The sequence below is a fragment of the Manis javanica genome, chromosome 9 (genome assembly GCF_040802235.1).
Source record: "Manis javanica isolate MJ-LG chromosome 9, MJ_LKY, whole genome shotgun sequence".
Classification (NCBI taxonomy): domain Eukaryota; kingdom Metazoa; phylum Chordata; class Mammalia; order Pholidota; family Manidae; genus Manis; species Manis javanica.
In genome coordinates this window covers 101,851,296-101,876,653 of record NC_133164.1, presented here as the reverse complement: position 1 = coordinate 101,876,653, position 25,358 = coordinate 101,851,296, and the positions used below count along the sequence as shown (strand labels likewise).

Here is a 25,358-nt window from a genome sequence, read left to right as displayed (position 1 = left end):
TTATTATTTATCTTATCAGGGAAAATATCTACTTTAGGATCTTTGTCCCTCTATAAAATTACTGAATTATATGCAGATTGATTAATCTCTGATTTTTAGCATGTAACACTGAATGCAATAAGGACCATCCCCACTTTTTTGTCCCACTAATGTAATATATTGGTTTTAAAGAAAACATTTATCAGCCTAGAATCAACCTTCCTAAAATAATAGTCATTAAAAAAATTACAACCATCTTTGTTTTCCCAGCATCCTTGGTCTGTTTCCTTTTGTACCATTCCAGCTTGCCCAGAGCATGCCTTAGTCACTAACCACATTCTCGGAAGATCATAATTATTTGGTATAACATTTAACCATACTGTTTACTCTCTTTCCTTCCTGTCTCGTAGTAGAATGTTCCCAGGCCTGTGTGGTCCTCCTGGGTGACACAAGTAAATGTACCATCATGTAAGGGACTCGAAACAGTACCATGTGTGGACTGTGGAGATGGAAAATAATAATGAAATGCCAGTTTAGGATAAATATTCTGCAATCTTCCTTCTAATCTGACCTGGTACTTGAGCTAAAATGATTGGATCTCACATATCTCTTATGCTTTGTTCTTTTCATTTTTTTTTTTGTCCTATTTCAGTTTGGATATTTTCTGTTCATCTAACTTTGAGTTTACTGATCCTATTTTCTATTGTGTCCTGTCTGCTCTTAAATACATCCAATAAGTTCTTAATTTCAAATATTTGTATTTTTCACTTTTAGTATGTTGCTATAATATTAAAGGTACCAAATCTCTATTGAAAATCTCCATCAATTTTTTTCTATTTTCCCAAATTTTCTTTAGTATATTTATAATAGTTACATTAGTCCCTCTCTGCCAGCTCTATCTAGATCATCTATCAGTCTGCTTCTATTATTATCTGTTCATTCTTTTGATTATCTCTCACAATTTCCTGCCTGTTCACATGGCTGTATGCCATATATTGCATATAAGGGAATTATATAGATGTTGCAAATGATATTTTTCCCCAGAGTATCTGACCTTTCCTGTGTCAAATAGATAGAAGTTAATTGCCTTACTCTATCTCAGTGAGAGATTGAGCTGGGTTGGGGTTTGGTTGCCATTTTGATTTGATTTTGTCTATTAGTGGTGTAAACCTTTTTCATGAGTAAGACTCTTCTGGGAGTTTGATTGAAAGCCTGGCAGATCTCTGTCACCTACTGTGGGAGAATAAATACCTGTGGATATTTATTTATTTAGTGATTCTCTCACTGTGAGAGATTCTGTTCCTTCTTTCCATGGTTTCAATTTGGCTCTTGAGCGTCCTGTTGCTTGCAGCTTTTAAACATGGCAAACATCTTTGAGGAAGGAGAATCTTGTGATGGTCAAAAGTTCTACTGTGTTATTTTCTTCAGTAGAGTTTCTTTTCCCAGACGAGGGCAGATCCTCATCCTGTATCTGGAATCTGCAAATGACCCCAGGGAAGGAAATGACAGGCTCTTTTCAGTTCACCTAGAAAGCATTAGTTCTTCTCAATTTTGGTTCATCTGGATCTCACTTTAATAGCTTTCTGTTTTCTTTGAACAAGTTTTTTTTCTGTTATCTTTTTCTCCTTAGCTGTTGCAACAGGAATGATAGCTGGCTACAACCTGCTTATTTTCTTACCTGGAAGTTGAATTATAACAGAATGTTAAAAATGGGAGCTATTCTGATATTTACTAGAGACTCGACTCTGAGAGTAGTCCATTGAAAGTAACTTACATTCAGAATTGAGGTGTTATACCATTCAAGCAGGACTACAAAAAAAAAAAAGGATTCCTTGAGACAAGTATTGCTAGAGTTAACCCGTCACTCACCTCTAGGCCAAATAAATAAAATAGAAAAGTTTGTGAGAAGGATCCCATATAAGAACTTCTTTGGTGAGAGTAGCATATGCTGTGGCATTTCCTCAATCCTTCATCCAAATTGAGAGGTTCCAGGGGAACTTCTCAGATTCACCTGAGTGTGCTGATGTTTGTGAGATAGAGTGGTATCAGACTTCCACCTGAGAAGTCTAAAAAGTGAGAGAGCAGCTGGAGCTGTTCCTGCATCAGTAGAATGAAGAAAGATCACAGTGAGAATGGCTTGCATATTCAGAGTTTGGTGGGCCAAAGATGCAAAAATTTCCCCAGGGGCCAGGTAGACTTTACTAAGGTAATCGAAGCTGACTTGTCTTAGAAAGATCAAGAGGCCCAATTTGAAGAGTCAAAGTGAACCCAGAAGTCGAGCCAGAGAAATTCCTGCACCAGGAGTACCTACAGGTAAGAGGCAGCGTTTGGGCTTCTATCCTTCACAGGACTCCACCACATGATTGTCACATCAGATAGCAGTCAGATCAGCCAGTTCTAGAAGGCTGATCTTTTCCTCTAAAACCCTGTCCTTGTTTTCTTCCAGAACCTACAGGGCCTTTAAAAATCTTAGCTGGAGAGTCTTGGGGGAGGTGGAGTTAGCAAAATGGAATGAAAGAATAGTTTTGATTTAGATTAGGGTAAAATTTTAATTCCTGGAAAGAGATTATAAATATATCTATTTGTATATTATTAGACTAGGCATGGGGTCTTTGAGATTTTATACAGAAAGAAGGAAAACAGTTTGATGAGAACTTGTTTGAGGGTAGTGATATAAGAGAGTCCAAGTATGTATGGACTTGGGAAGCTCACCAAGTCCAGCTTGTTGAATAAGCTGTCTGCATTCTCCTTTTGAAAACTTGGGAATCCAAATTCAGTGTGTTGGGAATGGGTAGAATATGTAGGGAGAATGGAGGATTGTTACATACATCTGCATAAAATGTATACTATTTTCACAAAACATAAGATGTTTTTTCCTAAAGACAAAATATTTGACCATAATAACCTATTAAATTATTCAATTTATGATGCTTTATTTCCAAATAAATTATTTTATTACAGCTTGAATTTTTTCCTGTTACCATCATATTTTTTCCTTGAACTGTTTTTCTGTCTCAAAATCCAACATTACATCAGCTTTGCTTTTGGGTAGTGCTTCATAGAAGCACTGTGAAATGGTTATCTTGAGGTGCTTATGAAACTATAAATGTGAATGATGCTTAAATTAGAACTGAAATATGTAAGGTTTTTGATGAACTCTCTCATCCCAGACTTTTCTCTTTTATGAGCTTTGCTAATCGCTATGATTTTCTGTGTATGTAAGAGGATGTAATTTCTCCCTAACTTGTTTTAGTACAAGTTTGTTAGGCCACTGGAGGTGAAGTGAATGGAGGCTATATTTGTATTGTATTAAGGTAATATGAAAATTCATAGTTTGATACAAAAATAATTTAGGTAACTTGGAGAAATTTTTTCCTCATAGTTATTACATGGTGGTTTATGTAATTTGCATTAATGGGTATAAGTAATATATTAGCCTATGTACATTACTTAAACATTTTAACCTCTACATGTAAAAGCACATTGTTAACTTAGAAGTGCTATCCAAATGTGAGTTAATTTTTATTTTGTAGGATGCTAATTTTTTAAATTCTCAGATTAAAGTATCTTTTCTTTATAATCAAATACAAGCATCACAAAAATATATGACTTAAAAAGTTGAGTTTATACAGAACTCTTCTGTATTGCAGTCCTGTTTTATGCATTTAATTTAAAAGATTGGAATGATGTATTTATATTTTGCTAGGATTTCTTTTGTTGCTTATACTATTTTTTTTATTAAAAACTATATATTCAAATACATTTAGAAAACCATATCTATATTACTAAAATAAAAATTTCTGAGCCCTTGTCATTAGATTTTTTTCTTTTTTTAAGTCAAAAGTTTATGTTTTTGGAAGGACTCAAAATATTTCAAGCAACTATCTTTAGAATTGATACTTAAATATTTTCAATGGTAGGGACTGTATCAATTTTCTTTTTAATGATCAGTGACTATATAGGTTCTACTGCCTCCCCCATTTTTATTCAGCAGTGTCTCTACCAGTTGTCTAAGGAATATTCCTTTTTTTTTTTCTGAGATAACTCTTAGCCTACAGTGAAATGTCTAGTTCTTAAATTTTAAGTACATTCTATAAATGTTTTATGATCTGGAATACTGTACAAAAGTTTTAGTTTTGTCTTGCTGTGTTTTTGTTAGTTGTTTCTTTTTACTAACCAAGAGGCAGAATAGTGTTGGTAATTAAATGTAGCCTCTCTCCCTGCCATCTGCGAGCTGAATGACATTAAGCATGTGATCTCTGTGCTTCCATTTCTTAATTTGTCAAATCGGGCTAACAATGCCTAATTCATGGGCTGCTGAAGGATTCAGTGATTTAATATGGGGTGAATCAATCCAAACGTGGACTGGAGAGGGCATGAAAAGGATAAGTACTCTTATAGTGAGGCTTTATGGGGAGAGCAGGGCAGGCTCCCAATCTGGTCCCAAATTAATGTGAAGCACAGTGATAGGAGATGTGGTGCTGAGGTGACAGTTCCTGTGCTCATGTGTTGCCCAGATTTACCTGGTTTGAAATTTCCACCAGCACCAAAGGAGAGAGAACCTGGGCTTTCTTATCAGCTTGCTCAGATTTGAGATGTGGGGATGAGGGCATAGTGAAACTTGAAACTGTTAGTCAAATAACAAAATGAAGTCAGATACTTCATTATACATAAATGAAAAGAAAACAACACCTAAGTGCAACATAGTCAAACCTATGAAGGAGAAAATCTTGAGAGCAGCCAGTGAAAAACAACATGCTACATACAGGGGAACAATGTTGCAGATGACAAATAACTTTACATCAGAAGCAAGGGAGGCAGGTTATTATAAAATGACATCTCTGAAGTGCTGACATCAAGGAGCCATAACCATAAATGTGTATCTGCTTAATAAAAAAAGCTTCAAAATACATGTAGGAAAACTTGATAGAATTAGTGGGTCATCATCACAAATGCACAATTATACTTGGAGAGTTCAGTTAGGCCAAAAAAACAAAAAGATACAGAAGGTGTAAATCCCACTATTAACTACCTAGTTGATATTTATAAGAGTACTAAATCCAGCATCAGTATAATACAGTCTTTTCAAGTGCCCATAGTAACCTCACCAGGAAAGACTATTTGCAGGGCACAAGTCAATGCATTTTAAAGGATTGGAATCAACAGAGTATGTTTTCTGTCAACAACATAATAGAATTCAATACCAATGAGACATCTGTTAGAAAATGGAAATTAGCACAGTTCGTTGACCCATTGGTTATTTAGAAGACAACAGAGAGAAATTACAGTATATTTTAAGCTAAGTGATAATGAAATTATAATCTATCATACGTGGGATGCAGCTAACACAATGCTTAAAGGGAAATTTATAGCTTTAAATAATTTTACTGTACAAGAAAAGTTACCTAAGATATCACCTAAGAAACTAGAAGGAAAGAACAAAGAAAATGAAAAGTCACCAGATAGAAGGTAAAAATGTGCAGAAATGTCTAGAAAAGAGAAAATAGAGACCATAGAGCCAAAAGCTAGTTTTTTAGAAAGATCAATAAAATTGTTGAATTCCTATTAGATTGACGGAGAAAAAAGGAGAGACCATAACCATAAGTTACCTATGTCAGATATGAAAGATGGGTTATCATGCTAGATTCTGTAGACATTAAAAGCATAATATGCATATATTTTAAACAACTGCATGCCATTAAATTTGTAATGGTCAAATTTCTTTAAAAAAAAGTTACCCCTGTTGATCTAAGAAGAAATGGAAAATTTGGATAGCCCTGTATCAATTAAAGAAATTGAATTAATAATCAAAATCTTTCCCACAAAGAAAACTCCTAGCCCAGGTGGTTTGTTTTACTAGTAAATTCAAACATTTGAACAAGAAATAATATCATTCTTGTAAGAATTCAGAAAAAAAAGTTACTTTATGAGGCCAGCATAACCATGATACCAAAACCTGACAGAGGTGGCATCAAAAGAAGAAAATGTACAGATTAGTATTTGTCATGAACATAAACGAAAAAAATGTTAGCCAGACAAACCCCAGTGTACAAAAAGAATACATCTTGAGTGAAATTTATCCCAGCAATGCAAGGTTACTTTATATTTTTCAAAAATTAATGAAATTCACTGCACTAACAAGAGAAAAACCGCAAGATCACCTCACTTGGTCAAAATCATTTTGCAAAGTTCATCATCCATTTATGATAAACATTCCTTGCAAACTGGAAATGCAAAGAGAGGCCCTCAGTCTGATAAAGGACATCTAAGAAAAACTGACAGTTAAGAATGCACTTAATCATAAAATGTCTTTTTCCCCTAGGATCAGAAACAGCAGTGCCCACTCTTGTCTTCAATTCATTATTTTAATGGAGGACCTAGCCAATTGCAGTAAGGAAAATGAAATATAAAAGGCTTATATAAAGATATGAAAGAATAGGTCAAAGCTTTTGCTTTTGTAGGTGACATGATTGATTATGTAAGAAACCTTAAGGAATCTTCAAAAACAGCCACTAAAGCAAAGGAGTAAATTTAGTGAGGTTGCACTTTACAGGTTCAATGTATAAAAATCAGTTGTATTTTCATGAACATTAATAGGATACAAAAGGATGTTACATTAAGGAAACAATTCTGTAAATAGTATCAATAAAGTAAAATACCTAGGAATACATTTTTTAAGAAGACACAAAATCTCTACACTGAAATTTCAAAATTTTGATGAGAAATGAATAAGCAAATAGAGAGTGTTTACATAGCCAGGTATGCTTTTACCAGACTCATACTCCTTCAAATAATATAAACTGCATAAAATTAAAAAAAACAAACATAAATAGACATATTTTGGAGGGGATTTGACCCTTGGGAGAAGGGAATGGCATGGGTTGAATTTTCTGTTTTTATGGCTTTTACTCATGCAAAATGTGCAGAGGAGCTTTTCTGTCCTGAAAAACCAAAGGTTGGAGTTTAAGAGAACCACAGCTCCTGAAGAGTAAGGGGAGAATCCTAGCAAGGAGAGACCTACCAAAGGAGAGTTCCAGATGCTGCTGAAGAACCACCAAAATCACTAGGCTGACCCCAAAACCCACACATGTCAAGTAGACTTAATGCAGCCTAACTAAAGGCAAAAAGCTGATCTGAATCATTCAAAGACAGTTTGTAGTTTGAATGCAAACAAATTAAATGCCTGCCAAAACAAATACAGTTAACACTTCTGGAAAAATTATATCTAGCACCTCTATCACACAGTATTCACATGTCCAGCATATAGTCCTAACTTACACAGCATACTTAAACACAAATAATGCTGGAAAAGTTGGATATACATATGGAAGAATAAACCCACCTTATGCCCCACTTCACACCATTCAAAAAAATTAATTCCAGATGGGTCATAATTTGCATCTAAAAGCTTTAACTATAAAGCTTGTATAGGATGTATTTGTGACTTGGGGGTAGGCAAAGGGTTTTTTTTTTTGTTTAAATACAGAAAGCAATAAGAGGAAGAGGGTTAGACTACATCAATTTTAAAAGCATCTCATCAAAAAACATTGTTCAGAAATGAATAAGCAAATCACATAGTGGCAGAAAATATTTGCAAAACACATTTCTGACAAGAATATTGTATCCAGAACTTAACAATGAATTTCTGTAACTCAATAGTGAGAAGAGAATTAGCCTGATGAAAAAAAAAAATGGACAAAAGATTTAGATACTTCTCAAAGATACACAGAGGGGCCAGTTAGCAAATGGAAAAGTGTGCAACGTTGTTAGTCATCAGGAACATACATATTGAAACCACGATGAAATACCACTGCACAACCGCCAGAATGGTTATAATTAAATAAACTGACCACACCAAATGTTGGTGAGGATGTGGATCACCAGAAACTCCCAATTGTTGAGAAAGGGAATATAAAATGGTACTTACCACTCTGGAGAAAAGGTCTGCCAGTTTCTTTTTTTTTTTTTTAATTAAGGTATCATTGATGTACAGTCTTATGAAGGTTTCATGTGAGTAACATTGTGGTTACTACATTCCCCCCTATTATCAAGTTCCCCCTACATACCACATTACAGTCACTGTCCATCAGCATAGTAAGATGGTCTGCCAGTTTCTTATAAAATTGAACAAGCATCTCTACCCAGTAACCAAAGAATTTCACTTCTAAGTATTTACCCAAGAGAAATTAAAGCATATGTCCACAATAAGATGTGTACTTACTTGAATGTTCATAGCAGTTTTACTCATAATACCCCAAATCTGGCAACATGTCAGGTGTTCGTTATTAGAGGAATAACAACAAATTGTGGTCTGTTTATGTAATAGAAAACTCAGCCCTGAAAAGGATGGAATACTACCACACGCGGTAATGTGAATGATCTCAGTCATGATGCGGAGCCAAAAAAGCCAGACCCAGGAGTATGTACTGTATGATACGTTGATGAAGTTTTAGAAGATATTAAACCTATGGTGGCAAAAACAGATCACTGATTGCCTCTGGGAATTGGGAGTGGAACAGGATTGTCTGAGACAGGGGCATGAGGGATTCTGGATGGATATTCTGTATAGGGTTGAGGGTTACACAATTTATTCATTTGATAAAGCTCACAAAATGCTGAGTCAAAATCATCAAGAATGTGTTTCATGCTATGTAAATTCTACCTGAAAGAAATGAGTGAACGGTGAATTCTAGTTAATATAAAGTGTCTAGATTTGAAGTACCTGCAACTTAATTTATAATGTTTCAAAAAATAAGATAGATTGATAGAGGGGCAAGGACAGGGCACAGCTCAGAGCCTGTATTGGAGTTTTCTAGGGAAAGAATGGGCAAATGGCGGGTCGATACACTGAGTAAGTCTAGGACTGAGTAGTTTGGAAAATGTTAGCAGGGTCTGGGCTGTAGGGGTCTAGTTGCCCAGTCCCTAAGGCCCTAGGGTGGTTTGGGCAAGAGGAATACTGGCCTGGTGTATGTTTGATAAAGTAGTTGGGGGTTGGTTGGTTTGTCTATCAAAGGTGTGGTCCAAGGAGTCTCTCTTTACTTCTAGGAATTAGCTAGCCCTAGGAGGGGCAGTCTCTCCAGGATCAAGGCCCCAAATGCCAGAGTATCAAGGGTGAGGAAAATATAGTCAGTAGATCCTTGTATAAAAGTTTGACACCACAGATATAAGCCATCATTCTGCAGAAATGTACCTTGGAACATTAGGCTCTTAAGCCAGCCAGAAGTAGATACAGATCCTGACTCTTACTTCAGTAGTTCTGTGACCTTTTGAGTTAATTGCTCACATTTACTTATTTATTTGAAAAGAATGGTACTGTTAATTCACATTATAGGGTTGATGTAAGTGTAAATTAGACAATAAGTGTAATGCATTTTGAATAGTTTTACAAATGAAAATTTAAAGTAAAAAATTTTTAAATGCACTTTAAGCAAATGCTTAAAATAAGTGCTGACAGTCTTAGGTAAATTTTCTATAATCAATGAACAATTTTTAATTGTTCACTTGTATCCTTTGCTGATTTATTAAGGACAAACTTGTTCATAAAACTCGTTTCTTGGTGATGGAGGGAAGGTAAAAATCTATCTAGAGGTAGGCATTTTCTTGTTTTCCATTCCTCAACCCTTAGCTGTATAGTAGTGATAAAGTACACAAAAGTAGTACATGTAATTATACTTTCTTTTTTCTATTACAATGATCAGCCCTTGATTCCCAAGTTATTTAAAATACAAATTTTTAGTCCTTGCTAATATATTTTCATGTATAAAATTAAAGGACTTATAAGTAGAAATAATTATGGATGGGTAGTCACAAATTATTCCATTGAAGTCCATGCATCATGAGTTACATCAGTAATCAAGAGCTAGAGCCTTGAGTGAAATTTCTTATGTTGATACCATTCTGCTAACTTGTTAAAATCCCTTTAATTTTACCCAATGTTCAGCATAAACATTACTGTCTTCTCACAGTGACAACCTGGATTCTTACTCCCTTTAATTCATAGAAGAATACTCACTTTAGGCAAGAAGGTCATGAAAAATAATAAATTAGTAACACTTGGGTTTATTGCTATTGACACTGGTAGTTTAACTGCTGCAATAAATCATCCAAATATGGCAGAAACAGTAAAACTCACTTGTTTAATGGTTTATATGATTCTGTGGTACAGGTCTTTAAAGTCAGTGTTATTTTCTTGAACTTAGTTCTTATTTGCTTCTTATATCTCCTGATAACAAGTATATGAATAAATACATGTCCTAATACAAATAGTGTTTTAATAATGTCTGTTGAACCTAAGTGCAAAGTGTTAATGTTGATGGGTGTAAAATACCTATGCATGTATTTTGTAATGCACTAGATGTGTAATTTTGACTTCAGTTTTCAAGTCATATTATTCTTAGAAGAAGGAAAGCTTTAATATGTTAATTTTTCTGATAATTACTTGATTACTAGGGAAATTCTATAAGGATATCTGTTAGGTTTACTGTTAAGACATCTGGTTAGTCCATTGATCCGATAAATACACTGTTTGCCGTACAAACTTTCGTGGCTGGCACTTAATGTTCTTATGATTTTAATGGTTGTCCCAACCTCTCTTAGCCAGATTTTCTTTTTTAATTCAAACGGTAAGCAAAAAAGTTACACAGTTGAAAGGGCGCAATCTAATCTGTTTTTAAGAAATTGTGTTCTATACAAAGAACTGCAGGACTTTGTAAGAGATTCTAACATGGACATGCTTGCTAATCAGTCTACACTGATACAGGGACAGCACTGTAGATGATTGATGGTCTGTGATATCTTACTGCAACATACATTTGTAATAATCTATGCTAATTGCAATGTGTTGGCAAAACTGGACAGCTACATGTAAGAGAATGAAACTGGATTGTTGTCTAGCTCCATACACAATGGAACAAAATGGATGAAAGGCCTGAATGTAACTCATGCCATAAAATTCATTCAAGGAAACATAGGCAAAAATGTCTTGAATATAAACATGAGCAACTTTTTCCTGAGCACATCTCAGGCAAGGAAAATAAAAGCAAAAATGAACAAATGGGACTACATCAAACTAAAAAGCATCTGTACAGCAAAGGACACCATCAGCAGAACAAAAAGACATCCTATGGTATGGGAAAATATATTTGTATTCATAAATGACTTATCTGTTGAGGGGTTAACATCCAAAATATATCAAGAGCTCACATACCTCAACACCTAAAAAAGAAATAACCCGATTAAGAAATGGGTGGCGAATCTGAGCAGACACTTCTCCAAAGAAGAAATTCAGGTGGCCAACAGGCACATGAAAAGATGCACCACATTGCTAATTATCAGGGAAATGCAAATTAAAACCACAATGAGATTATCACCTCACACCAGTTAGGAGGGCCAATATCCAAAACACAAGAAACAACAAACGCTGGTGAGGATGCAGAGAAAGGGGAACCCTCCTACACTGCTGGTGAGAATGTAATTAAATCTACCATTATGGAGAGCAATATGGAGGTTCCTCAGAAAACTAAAAATAGAAATGCCATTTGACCCAGGAATTCCACTCTAGGAATTTACCCTAAGAAAACAAGATCCCTGATTAAAAAAGACATATGCACCCCTCTGTTTATTGCAGCACTGTTTACAATAGCAAAGATATGGAAGCAGCTGGTGTTGGCAAACACAGTAGATGAATGGATAAAGAAGATGTGGTACATATACACAATGGAATGTTATTCAGCCATAAGAAGAAAACAAATCCTACCATTTGCAACAACATGGATGGAGCTAGAGGTTGTTACACTTAGTGAAATAAGCCAGGCACAGAAAGAGTACTAAATGATTTCCCTCATTTGTGGAGTATAACAACGAAGCAAAACTAAAGGAACAAAACAGCAGCAGAGTGACAGACTCCAAAAAGGGACTAGCAGTTACCAAAGGGAAAAGATTGGGTAGGGTACCCGGGTGGGGAGGGAGGGAGAAGGGGATTAAGGAGCATTATAATTAGCACCTAAAATATAGGTAGGTCACAGGGAAGGCAGTATAGTATGGAGAAGACAAGTAATTCTATAGTATCTTACTATGCTTATGGACAGTGACTGCAATGGGATGTAGGGGGGGATTTGATAATATGGGTGAATGTTGAAACCACAATGTTGCTCTTGTGAGACCTTCATAACATTGTGATCAGTGATACCTTAATAAAAAAAATAATCTATGTTAATTGTATTGGTGAACAGAATCAAATTTTAATCAGGCAGAATTTATCCAAGACCAGTTTTTGTTTTTAACCAATTAGCATGGTATTTTTCAATACTGAGAGGGTTTTAGACTGTCTTGAAGTCAGATGGTCAAATAAGTTTTGAAAATGTGTGCTAATGTGGATAATTTGGATGGTGCTGTCATAATAATAGTAAAGTAATAATACAATTTAATACTCTATTTGGGATATATTGTTAATTTCACCTAGCAAGTATTTTTATTAGTTGGATGTTTCAGACTTAACCTTATTACTTGTAAACAGTTTGATGTACAGGTTGATCCTTTTCACATTCGAGTATGAGTAAAGTACAAAGATTTCTCATGTATGTCTCTTAACATTGTTTAAATGTATAGAAACAGTTTAGTGTATACCTTTACTTTGCAGAAGGCTAACTTATACTGACTTCTGTAACTAAGAAAATTCTAACATCAATTTAATAAGTGATACTGTTTTTGTTCATACTGATTTTCTGTTTCCATTGTGACTGCCATGCTGAACGCTATGTATAACTAAGGTTCTTTTGAGGTCTGCGTATTACCATGTGCCCTGTGTTGCTGAGTGCCCCCAACCTTTTTTCTCTAAACTACTCTGAAACATAAATTATTGCACACCTGATATCATTTGGTCTTTCTGGTGTGTTGTCATCGTGTACATGTTAAGTCAATGTCTCTACTTACTCTTGGTGCTTGTAACTGATTGTAGTGATTGGTAACTGTAGGTGTAACTGTAGGTGATTGTAACTGATCCAAACCCAGAGATGATGAAGCAATGAAAGACTGGTGCTTGTCCAGGTGGTCCATGATATGTGTTTAGAAAATTGGTGTAACTTGCTATATTCTCAGAATGAAAATGTAACTTAAAAAATTATTGTAGGAATCAAACAGATCCTTGCCAGTACCATATTTGAGGTCCCCCGGTGTCTCCGGGCTTTTGTTATAGAAATGCCGATGTAGGTGGTGTAAAAAAGCTCAGAAAGTTTTTAGTAGAGTGGAAAAAGTTGTTTGACAAGACATGGACTAAGTAAGATCTTGGCCCTGCCACTTGTTAGGTGTATGACCTTGGTGAGGGTGTTTTCTTATCTGAGGCTCAGTTTCCTCAAAGTTAATACGTGATAGTACATAGCTGCAGGTTATTGTAGGGTCCATGATGTATTTAAGGTATTATGGAGTACCTATCATTTAGTACTTACTTCGTTGATTTTAACTAAGATGCACATATTTTTACTTTGCTATGCATCTAACAAATACAGTTGGAGGAAATTTTTCCTTTCAAATTAACACAAAATGATGTTGCATTTTAAAGTAATGACATTTTAGATTTATTGAACTAGGGAATGTGTAAAAGACCTTTTTATATAGTTGTTATAGTCGATGCCCTTTCCCTATTATTCTCAGGCAATTTTTTCTTTTAATATTTTTTAGGCACCGTCTATACTTGAAGTTGTAACTTCCACTCCTTATTAATAATCTGAAAACGTGAGAGATCCATTTTTCATGGTTGCTGTTTATAATGTTATGATTTAGTATGACTAGGAATATTGTAATTCAGTTTTTGTGCTGTAAAGATATAATTTAGTCACCAAATACCTTGTTTGCAAGGTGGTAAGTATACAAAGACCTTTGGGAGCTCAAGAGTCTTTGAGGGAAAGCAAAACATGGTTAGAAATAATCTTTTAGGAAGAGGGGTAATTAATGCTGCCTAATTTAAATCACCTAGACCACTAGGTCTTAAAAATTGACCTAATTTGCTAAACATACCTAAAGAGTTAGTAGTTAAATCAAAAGTTGGCTAGGAAGGGGCTGTTTAGATAAATGCACATGAGAAAGTGAACACCAAAACCCATGTTAGAAAGGACATTGTACCAGAAGAGAATAAACAGGGCTCAGGCTGGCATTTTCTCATCTCCTATAATAATGCCCAAGTGAGCTGAAAAGGAAATAGTCTGTACTTCTTATGCTTAGTTATCCAAGGTTAGAAGCATGTCTTTTTGTAGAAATGTCAAGATGATTTGCATGTAATCATGTGGCAGTATTTCTTGTTCCATTTGTTTAATTTTGGTAAAAGGCAATACATTCACATGGCTTAAAAATCTATGATATTTACATATATACATGCATGCATACATATAAACAACATTATACATGGGTCTCTTTGTGTTTCAAGTAACTACTGTTCATATGTGCATCTTTCCTGTATGCATACACAAATATATTTTAACTTGTCCTTTTGTTATACCAAGAGTAGCTACAGTACATACTGTATTTGCTTTTTTCATAACTTGTCCTTTTGTTATACCAAGAGTAGCTACAGTACATACTGTATTTGCTTTTTTCACTTAACATCATATTTTAGAGATCTTTCCATATCATTTAATAAGAGCTTAAAATTACTAAACAACTATGAAAAATTTTTCCTGCTTTCCATTCTTATTTTTATTTAGTTATCTGAGTTTTTCTGTATTTTTTCCTGTTTGTGGTGAAGTACACAAACCATAAGTGCTCAGTAGGATAAAATCGGACAAATTGCACATACAGTGTACCAAGATACAGAATATTTCAGTCCCCCAGAAAGTTCTTTCATGCCCTTTCATTCCTCTGGAGGCAACTAGTTGCATTTTTTTTTTTTTTTTGCTTTGTTTTGCCCCTTTTAAAATTTGATGTGAATGGAATCATTTAGTATCTAGTCTTTTAAGTCCAGTTTCTCTCAGCCAACTAAATATTTCTGAGAGTAATCCATGTTGTATCAGTAATTCTTTTTAAGATTGTTTTGGTATTCAAGATTTTTGTCATTTCTGTATACATTTTTTATCTGCTTGTCAGTTGCTTTAAAAATATCTTGTTGGAATCATGACTGCAGTGAATTTAAAAAAACATCAAATATTAGGGAATTTGGGAAAATAGACATTGTAGTATTGAGTCATTTTATCTTTGAATATAGTGTATCTCTGCAAAAAAGTTATTAGTGTATAAGTCTTACACATCTTGCATTAATCTTTTGTCTACGTATTTTATGTTTTTTGATGTTACTGTAAATAGAATTTAAAATTTTAATTTTCAGGTTTATTGTTAGTATAATGAAGTATAAGATATTTGTATATGTTGCTCTTACATTCTGCAACATTGCTAAATTCACTAATGAGTTCTAGAAGTTGCTTCAGAGAATTTGTAAGCAATTATGTTGTCAAAAAAAAAAGCAGGGCTTTCCAGCTTTATTGAGGTTATTGACATAATAACATAAGTTTAAGGTGTGCAATGTGATGCTTTCATACACATATGTGTTGCAAAATGATTACCACAATGAAATTAGTTAACACCTACATTCCCTCACATAGTTACCTTTTTTTGTGTATGTGCTGGTAACTTTTAAAATCTACCCTTTTTAACTTTTAAACATATGATACAGCATTGTTAATTATAGGCACCATGCTGTACTTATCTTATAGCTGGAAATTTGTACCCTTTAATCAACATCTTCTCATTACCCCAGGCTCCAGCCTCTGGTAACCACTATTCTCTATTTCTTTGAGTTAGGCAAAGAATAAATGCAAAAATAAAACAATTTTATTTCTTCCTTTAAAGTATTTTTGCATTCACTTGTTCTTGTACTGGACCTCTAGTACAATGTTAATTAGAATTATATTACTATTGATTAAAATTAAATCATTAATTTAGAATATTTCTTAAAATGTAAACACTTTTTAAGCAATAATTTCCCTTTAAGTATTACTTTTTTTATTGTAGATTCATTATTACATAGTTCAAAGTATTTCCAAATTATTTTGTGATTTCTTCTTTGACCCATGGGTTATTTAGAACTGTGTTAATTTCCAAATATTTGGGACTTTTCTAATTATTTTTCAGTCATTGGTTTCTGATTTATTTCTTTTGTGGTGAAAGAAATAATCTTTAAGATTTCAGTTTTAAAATTAATTGACTTTTTTTTTTATGGCTCCAGCATGTGGGCTTTGTTTTTTGTAATGTTCCCTGTATACTTGAAGAGTATTCTCTAAATGTCAGATCAAGGTGGTTGATAGTATTGTGTAGCTCTTTCTTGATACGTGGAATTTGGGGTGGGGGATTAATCTTAACTGTTCAAGGAGTTACTGAGATTACTCTGCTGATTTGTTCATTCATTCCTTATATCTGTCAGTTTTTGCTTCATGCATTTTGAAACTGTACTTTTGAATATGTTCATGTCTCCTGTGAATTGACTCTTATGAAATGTCTCTTTGTGTCTAGTAATATTTGTGGTCTTAAGTCTTACTATTTTGATACTATATTTTATTAAACTTACTGCTTGCATAAACTATGTGTTTCCATTCTTTTGTTTTCAGCTTGCCTATTTAAAGTACATCTTTTTTGTAGACATTTTGCATCTTGTATTCACTCTGAGAAGTCTGTCTCTTACTGGAGTATGTGGTATATTTGTATAAAATGTTATTAATATGGTTGGATTTACTCTTGTTTTACTCTTCGCTCTTTACACTTTGTTTTCTATTATCTGTTTTTCTTTTGTCCTTTCCTTCCTTTGGATTGTTTTTTAGTATTTCATTTAAATTTTCTTTATGCCTTCAACTGTATCTCTGCCCTTTCTGGGGCTGGGGGGCTCCCTTCCCAGTGACAGTCAGAATCCTTAGCTTCACAACAGTGCAGTTGTTTCTGGTATCTTCTGTTGCTTCGGCTGCTATTGTCTTGACTTCACATACTTTCCGAGTTACAGTTTTTGTTTGAATTGGTCATCTCCCTTTTGTAGAAATCAAGAGAAGAAAAGAATATCGTTATTTGTATTTACCTACCTACTCAACATTTCCTAGTTCTCGTAATTTTTCCCTGTGATTTAGAGTTTCTATCTTGCATTCCTCTATCCTGAAGAACTGTCCTTTTGTACAAAATCTGATAGAAGTGAATTCTTCCAGTTTTTATCTGAACATGTTTTTTGTTTTAACTTTCTTTATGAAGGATGTGTTTGTCGGTTATAGATTTTAGGTTGAGTTTTTTTTTCCCCTTTCAGCTCTTTAAAGATGTTGTTTCATAGTCTTTGGCTTCCATTGTTTCTAACCAGAAACTTATACATGTGTTTATGCCTTTGTTCTTCTCTGGCGGCTGTCAAAATTAAACAAAGTTGGCCACTGGTTAAAGGCAGTAAAAGCAGATTTTATTCAGTAATAACTACTGTAGGGGAAAGAGCTGAGTTCAGTTTTGATTTGCACAGAGGTGACTGGGAGGACGAGGGAGTGGGGCAGGGGTGCACAAGAGTTGAGTGCTCAAGCAGTTACTGGGAAGTGAAAACTTACCCAAAAAGTGGGTAAGAGGGATGGTCAGTGACAATGTGATTAGGCTGTTTGTGTCTGTTGAATGGCATTTATTGAAGTTAGGCTTCCATCCTCCCTCCCTCAAGAGGATAGATTGGGAGACAGAGGCCCTATCCTTCCTAATGATTGATTACATTTCAAAGGAATGGGTTAGTCTTTGATGAGGACACTCCTGAGTAAGTAAGTAAGATACATATACATCTCCAAGAGACAGGAAGGATGTAAGCTTTTAAAATAAATGCTCTAAGAAAAGAAGGTGGGGCCTTTAGACAGGTGTTGGCTGGAACAAATGGTAAATTCCTTTGGCAGCCTTGAGCTTTTCAAGACAATAACTCAAAGGGGGATGTGGCGGTCGGCCCAGGGATGCAGCCTTAGGCTACTGCTAGACTGTTCAGGCCTCTCAGTGCAGGGGTTTGGATGCAGTCCTTTGTGCCAAGAGTTTTTGTAGTTCTCACCACTTTAAAGATTTTCTTTTCATCTTTTTTTTTTTAGCAGTTTGACAAGGATATGCCCAACTGTGATTTTCTTTGTATTTAAACTGCTTGGTATTCACTGAGTGTCTTGGAAGTGTAAGTCTAGTTTTTTACTGAAATTGAAAATGTTTCAGCCATTATTTCAGATACTTCTTTCTGGTTTGTTCTTACTCCCCCCTTTCTGGGACCGCAACACATTATTGAGACTGTTCCTTTTGTTCTACAGTCTTTTATTTCTGTTCTTCTGATTGAATAATTGCTCTTGATTGATCTTCAGATTTACTGACTTATGTTTTCTCCAATCATCAGGTTAATTTTTTATTTCTGATTTTATAATTTTCAGTTCTAGAACTTCATTAATTGTTACATTAAATCCCTGTCGGTTAATCTTGGGGGTCTGTCTCTATTGGCTAATTCGTCTTATTTCTAGTAGATAATATTTTCCTGTTTTTTCACGTTTAGTAATTTGTGGTTTTATGCTGGATATTTGGGATGAAACATTGTAGAGACTAAATTCTGTTACATTCCTCTGAATAGTGATGATTTTTATTTGGGCTGATAGTTTTGAGTGGCCTCAGAGTCCAAACCGTTTGCCTGTCACTGTAAGCGACAGCTGAAATCTCAGCTTAGTTTTTCTTGGACTTCCATGTGCCGATTTTCAGCAGGCCCCCCAGTCTGTCCCACATGTCTAGTTTAGGGGTCAGTCAAGAATTTGGGCAGAGTTCATATTCAGTATTTTGATGTTTTTTTCCTCCTGCAGTTCCATTCATCACAGAATTTCCCCCTTCTTTTTCTAAACTCTCTGGCAGCCCCCAGTCCATCCTTTGATTCTGCAGATCTGTAGAACTACAGTTTGCTGCTTAAGGTCTAGTTGCCCTGCCTGCCTTAGACTGCAGGGTGTCTGTCCTCAGGTACAAACCCACGTAAATGTATCTCTCATCCACTGCAGTTTCCCTCTGACAAAGGTTGATTTCCCTGCCATCTTTATCTGTTTTTGGTTTCTTTCCACACCGTTTTCAAATAGTTGATTTTATTATATTTGCTTATAGTTTATTTTATTATATTTTGTGTAGAGGCTATTATTTTTTGTCAGAAGAAAGGTTTGCCTAATTGAGGCTACTCTAGACAGTACCTCTGCTGTTTTGTTTTTTGTGTCTTTTTGCTAATTCCATGCTGTTTCCATATTGAGGATTTATAATGTGTTTCCAAATCTAGTCGGGCCGGCCTCTTCTCTTCTTTGCACGATGGTCATTCTTACTTATATTGGTATGTTACATTTGGAATAATGCCATCTGTGTCTTGAATTTTTTTCTTTCAGTTTTTGAGATTACATCAAGTATATAAATTTGATAGAATTGATACCACTAAGATGTCATCTTCCAGTCTAGGAAGATGTATTTGTTTCTTTTTGCTCAGTTTACTAATTACATTTTCTCTAGATGCTTTGCGTGTTTTGTTATAAATTGATTGTTTTTATATATATGAATTGATTCTTTCAAAAAATACTTTTTCTTAAGCAAAACTTTTACTAGCTGGGGGTGAGTTTAATATTTTTAAATAAACCTTCCAACTGCTTGAGAGAGAGATTATAAGACATGATAGAAACAAGGCCTAAATATAGTGAATGCTGGCAATTGAAAAGTGGCTTAGGGAAGGTTGGGATCAAGGTCTGTGCCTCTAGCTTGATTGCATGTTTTGTTTTTAACAACTGGTGTTTATTATTTTGAGGCTTAAGTAAAGCACAACTTCAGCTCTCCATGCTTTCTTTTAGATTCTAGTTGTCATGTCAGTCCTTGAGTTACTTGAGTGAAATGTTCCTTCTAGTCTCATAAGAGCAGAAGAGCCTCTCAGTCCACTCTTTGGTTAATCATTTTCCTCAAATTATTTTCAAAGAAAGAAGACTTAAGTTGTATACTATTCCTTCAGAGGTTTAAGTTCAGATTTATTATTCTAATTTAATTGATTTTATTGTGATTTAAACTGTGGTGCTATATTTTCCAGTAAATATTTGATAAATATCTTTAAAAAAAGAACCATTTACATCATGGCTTTTTAATCAGTACATCTTTGGGGGGAAGCTATCTGAAAATGTACTTTAAAACAAACTGTCCAGTGTTAAGAGTCCCTGTAGCCCCATGACATAGCATGAAATGTTTCTGCAGCTTAGCAGCCCACGGGGTATGTGTTGCCCAGCCACAGGAAGACAGCACTTTCCACCATCCCCTCTGAAAAGTTGGTTCAGTTAGCTTGTTAGCAAGATACACATCTGGAATTTAGTCGTTTGATTTTATTTTCCAAAGTTGTTTGGAAATGTTTGTTCCTGCCCTTTGAAATTTTGATGATTTTTGTAAGGAAATGTGAAAGAAAAATGTTGAGGTCTTTCTGGTCTGTGTCTTTTAGGTGGATTGATTTTAAAACAACTAGATACAGCAAATTTTTCATATTTATACAATATTTTAAGAATTTGGTGCTTCATTTATCTTTAGTCCTTATATTAAAACTTTTAAGGTCTGCTATATTAGAATGACTTCAAAATATATTTTGTCCTTTGTATTAGTAAGAGAGCAGTAATAATTAAGTAAATTCAGCAAAACGTAGTATGTATCTCAAACAAATAACCTGAAAACTGAAAATCTTAACTGTGTATATGTGTTATATACACATATTAACAAACACAGTTGGCATGTGATTTTAGATAAATGTTTTACAAACTAGATTATAACATGAAACACTGTTAGTAAGGCTGATGGTATAGCTAATAGGTCTTTTGTTTTGAGTGGAAGAAATTGGAAAGGGCATTACAGGTATGATTTCATTAAGCTAGAGAAACATCGGAGTTCACATTTTAAAAACATAATCATAACTTATCTGGAGTCACGTTCCATTTTATTGGCTTCCTTCATATAGAAAATATAGAAACCACTTAAATGCCTGTGAAAAAGTGAAACAATATATATTTTCTGGGTGAAGGAAGTATTCTGTACATTTTCCATGTTTTGCATCATGGTATTTTGAATAACCATGCTTCCATGTTCACATCAATTTTTTGTTTTTCAATTTATGCACAGCACTTGCTCTGAAATTTGGGGACTGAGTACACCAAATACGATAGATCAGTGGGATACAACAGGCCTTTACAGCTTCTCTGAACAAACCAGGTGAATATTCTGCCCTCTGTCAAATCCTAGAGCTCTTGTGGGAGGGGGGCTATCTTGGAAGACCTGTAGTGGGTTGCTTAGTATAATTTTGCCTAGTATGTTCCTTAATGTAAAATAAGGCATGGCATTTAAAATACCTGCTTGCCAGTATTAGAAATATATTAAATGTTTCAACTGATGTTTTGATCAATGAATTCTAGTTTTGAATCTTCTTTAAATTATTACATTCCCTAAAGAATAGGAACTTTGATAATTATATTCTCATTTTAATTTTAGATTATAATCTGTTGGCCTAATTTTTAAGTAGATACATAACCAGTTTTTACTAAATTTCTTGCTATCATCTAAATCTCATCTTCTTTATACTAATAAATACATATTTACCAAACCCCTTATATCACAATTAACACTAGGCTAACTTGTTTTTGTTATTTTTTTCTAACCACCTTACTCTCTTTTTTGAGCATATTGGTATTTGTCCATTTCATCCCATCATATTCATCACCATCTGCATTTATGTGTGAGCTATAGAAATACACCTCAGTGCTCAGAACAGTCATAGCTGGGTAGTAAGTTATGTTAGTTTGAGTAAGTTACTTTTACTCATTGGTGGTATTTACCATTCTTCACACTAGCACCTTTTTTTGATAATTCAGTCACCTGCAGAATTAAAGCCCTTAAAAGCATCCCTAAGTAGGAGTTTACTAAAGATAGAAATTGACAGAAAGTTTTTCAAGTGTAACTGATATTCCCGCTAAAAATCAGTGTTTTCCCAAGTGGCTAGTCGTTCATTGCCATGAGATACGTCTTCTAGTGCTGCTGCTCACTATCACATCAGGGCCATTAAGTAGTGCATTTTGCTTCCTTGTGCTCACTAAAACTAACTGAATGTCTACCATTCCTTTCTTTATGCTCTTACTGTACTAATTTAGTCCATTTGAGTCCACCTTTTTTTTTTTTTTTAAGTTCCCACCTTTCTTTTCCCCTTGCTTTCAATAGGTCTCTTGATGGGCGTCTTCAGGTATCTCATCGAAAGGGACTGCCACATGTTATATACTGCCGATTATGGCGCTGGCCTGATCTTCACAGTCATCATGAACTCAAAGCAATTGAAAACTGCGAATATGCTTTTAATCTTAAAAAGGATGAAGTATGTGTAAACCCTTACCACTACCAGAGAGTTGAGACACCAGGTAAAAAAAACTAGATTTCTTTCCCCTTGTTTTAAATTAAATGCTTGAACGTTAAGTATATTGCGTACTCTTATACCTTGGAAATTTGGTGTAAATTACCTTAAATTCAGTATGTATTTGGTGGTAATTAAAAGTTTTTTTAATGTTTTAAATATTTTATAGAAAATATATCTTAGAGGGTAAGATACGTCATTCTCTTGGGATAGCATACTATTTGACGTCAGTGTACATATCCAGGAAATTCTAATCCCACAGATTTAGTCTGTTTAGAACTAAACTGGTAGACCTCTTTACCTGTCTGCTGCCTTAAATGTTTTCAGTCATCCTAATCTTTGAGTGTTTTTTTTTTTTGAGGTACTTTAATGACATCATTTGTATCTGCTCTGTTTAGTAAAACTCATAGCAAGACTTTTAGTTTAGTTAGCTGTGTACTGGAATCTTAGAATCTAAAAATCTGTATTCTAAGAATGCAAAGTCTGTGTTACGAGAATACAGCTGTATTTTTTAGAAAATTCCTTAAATTCAAATTTACAGGTCTTGCCACAACTGTTCCAGTAGGGATTTATTAGCTCTTAGGTTAATATAATATTACCAGGATCACCCTGTCCTCCAAAGTACAGGATAAATTATAACTTGAAAATTTAGGTTGTGGACTATATGTTAATATTAATCAGATCTGTCAATTTCTCAATATCTAGTATAATACCAACTAAGTGGATTCTAAATTTTCAAAACTAGGAAGGCTATGTTCTTCTTTCTTTATGAAAACTTATTAAAGATTCCTCTCTCCACCCCCATTCCCTTGCTCTTTGCCATTAACATATATTTCTTTTACTCTTTTAGTCTTGCCTCCGGTATTAGTGCCACGGCACACTGAGATCCTAACAGAACTACCACCTCTGGATGATTATACCCACTCCATTCCAGAAAACACTAATTTCCCAGCAGGAATTGAGCCTCAGAGTAATTATATCCCAGGTATTTTTTGCTTCCTGAATCTCCTGAAAGTTGGGATACATAGAAATTTCGTTGGTAAACATTCGGTAGTAGTAAAGTAATGGTTTGACTTTTTTTAAAAAAAAGCTTCTGGATTTTGAATAGAAAAGTCTGATTTGCTAGGTAATTATTTTGTGAAATATATAAGCCTAGCACTTTAAACTCTTTTGTCTAGAGAAAAGTTTTACTTTATATTTCACTTTCTTTTGCAGTGGCTTTAATCAAAGTACTGTGAGAAGCAGAAAAGAAAAGATCTTAGTAAGTTTGTCTTAGTTGTTGAAGCTAAGATAGATGCAGAATGTAAGCAAAATAAATGGCACAGGAAACAAGAATTCTAAAAACAAATGAAACTAAAAACTGACCAAATAATCACTTTCACAGATAGCTTGATAATGTTGAAGAAAAATGTAACATTCCCATAGGAGATAGAATATTTTAGTTCTACAGACATAGCAACACATGTACTGAAAATCAGAAAATCTTTATTGTTGTTCATATGGGCCTTGGTAGTTCCTTTTGTAAACTAAGTGAATTCAACTACATGTTTCTCAAATTCCACTCATTTTATTGTTTTATATGATCCAGTAATATTCTATGATATGGTAGCTAGCCTTTTAGTTTTCCCTATTTTTTAGGAAAACAACTAGCATTTCCATACTTTGTGTCCCTTTTTTGTTTTGTGGGTTATTTACTAGCAGAAGCAACAGTATAATATTAGGATAAGGATTAAGTTATCCATTGGCTATTTTAGTGTCTCAGTCCTTTTCTCCTTTTGTAGTATTCCTCCATTCCACTCTAATTTTTATACAACTGAAATTAATGTAAAGAACTTAGCGTTTCACGTACACTAAGCAATATTTCTTTAATGTGTCTCATCACAGAAATAACAGTTGGTCATTGAAAGTTTTAAAAACGTAAGGAAAAGAAGAATTTTTCAAAATAGTTATTTTAAAGTTAGGAAGCGTATTATGATTGTTTTATTCTGCCTTTCTTTATTTAATTTTATTACAAAAGAAGATTCAAGGCTGCTTTTTGGGTTGCTAGAAACAAACTTTTTGAGAAGTTAGGAGACAGGGCATAGAGTGGGGTGGAGTATGAGGCCCAGGATGAGGGAAAAACAGGACTACACAGGACATTTCCCAGGGAGAAGAATGTGGCTGGAAGCAGAGTGATGTGCGTGCAGTGTGTGGAGCAGGAGGCATTTTAAATCTTTGATGTGGGAATTACTAGTATTCAACAATACCAGGAAGCTGAAGGTTTAAGCTTAAGGCCTTTTAAGACACCTACCCAATAATGATTTAGAAGAATGTTCATCAGAATGTTAGTGGCTTTCACTGTGGAGATGTTTGGGTTTATTTTCCTGTCTTCTTAATTTGTTTAGGTGTGGGTACTCTACAAAGTAGAAAATTGAAAGTGGATTCCACCTATTTATTTTTCTGGGCAGAGGGGCTTTATGCAGCTCGGTCCAACTGACAGCAAAACTTAAGGGTTCACTTTTTGTACCTCTTTAACAGAAATTTTAACATTTCCTCCAAAATGCTGATAGCTCTGTTATTTATTATTGTGTAGATAAATAATAATGAGTAAAGAAAAATAGAATAAAGAACAAAGAGCTTTGAGACATGGCTGGTTAAACTGGCAAAGCTAATCATTTAAATTTTATTAGCTTTAACCTTTAAAATAGTACATAATGGGATGTATTATTCTTATTTTTGTGTTCTTTGTTGTTTGAGAACATGGAAGTATTTTATTTTATTCTTAGAATTTCATTATTAAAAATTTTGGGGCACGAACAAATGAAAAGGTTGGTATTTCAGAAGTTAAAATGTGTAGTTAGCTTGCAGGGAGGTTGTAAAGGGTCAGTGAAGGAGCTCTTTAACTCTTCTCTATCCCCCTTTTGATAATTTCAAAATTCATTTTAGGTATGTGTCAGCATTATCTTGAATTGCTTAAAATTGTCCAGCAATATAAATGTTGAACTACTAATAATCATCT

The 25,358-nt window shown here is 34.4% G+C and overlaps 1 protein-coding gene across 7 annotated transcripts in view; it reads left to right on the top strand.

Moving 5' to 3' along the window:
• The window catches only part of SMAD2 (SMAD family member 2), a 76,511-nt gene that overhangs the window by 25,175 nt on the left and 25,978 nt on the right, over positions 1-25,358 (top strand). For 6 of the 7 annotated variants that reach the window (XM_073213025.1, XM_037016848.2, XM_037016838.2 and 3 more), the window contains 3 exons: positions 21,085-21,174; positions 22,174-22,367; positions 23,211-23,345. In XM_073213025.1, the coding sequence (XP_073069126.1) occupies positions 21,085-21,174; positions 22,174-22,367; positions 23,211-23,345 (419 nt within the window). The remainder of the gene's footprint in view (positions 1-21,084; positions 21,175-22,173; positions 22,368-23,210; positions 23,346-25,358) is intronic. The other variant, XM_037016854.2, reaches the window with a different exon arrangement.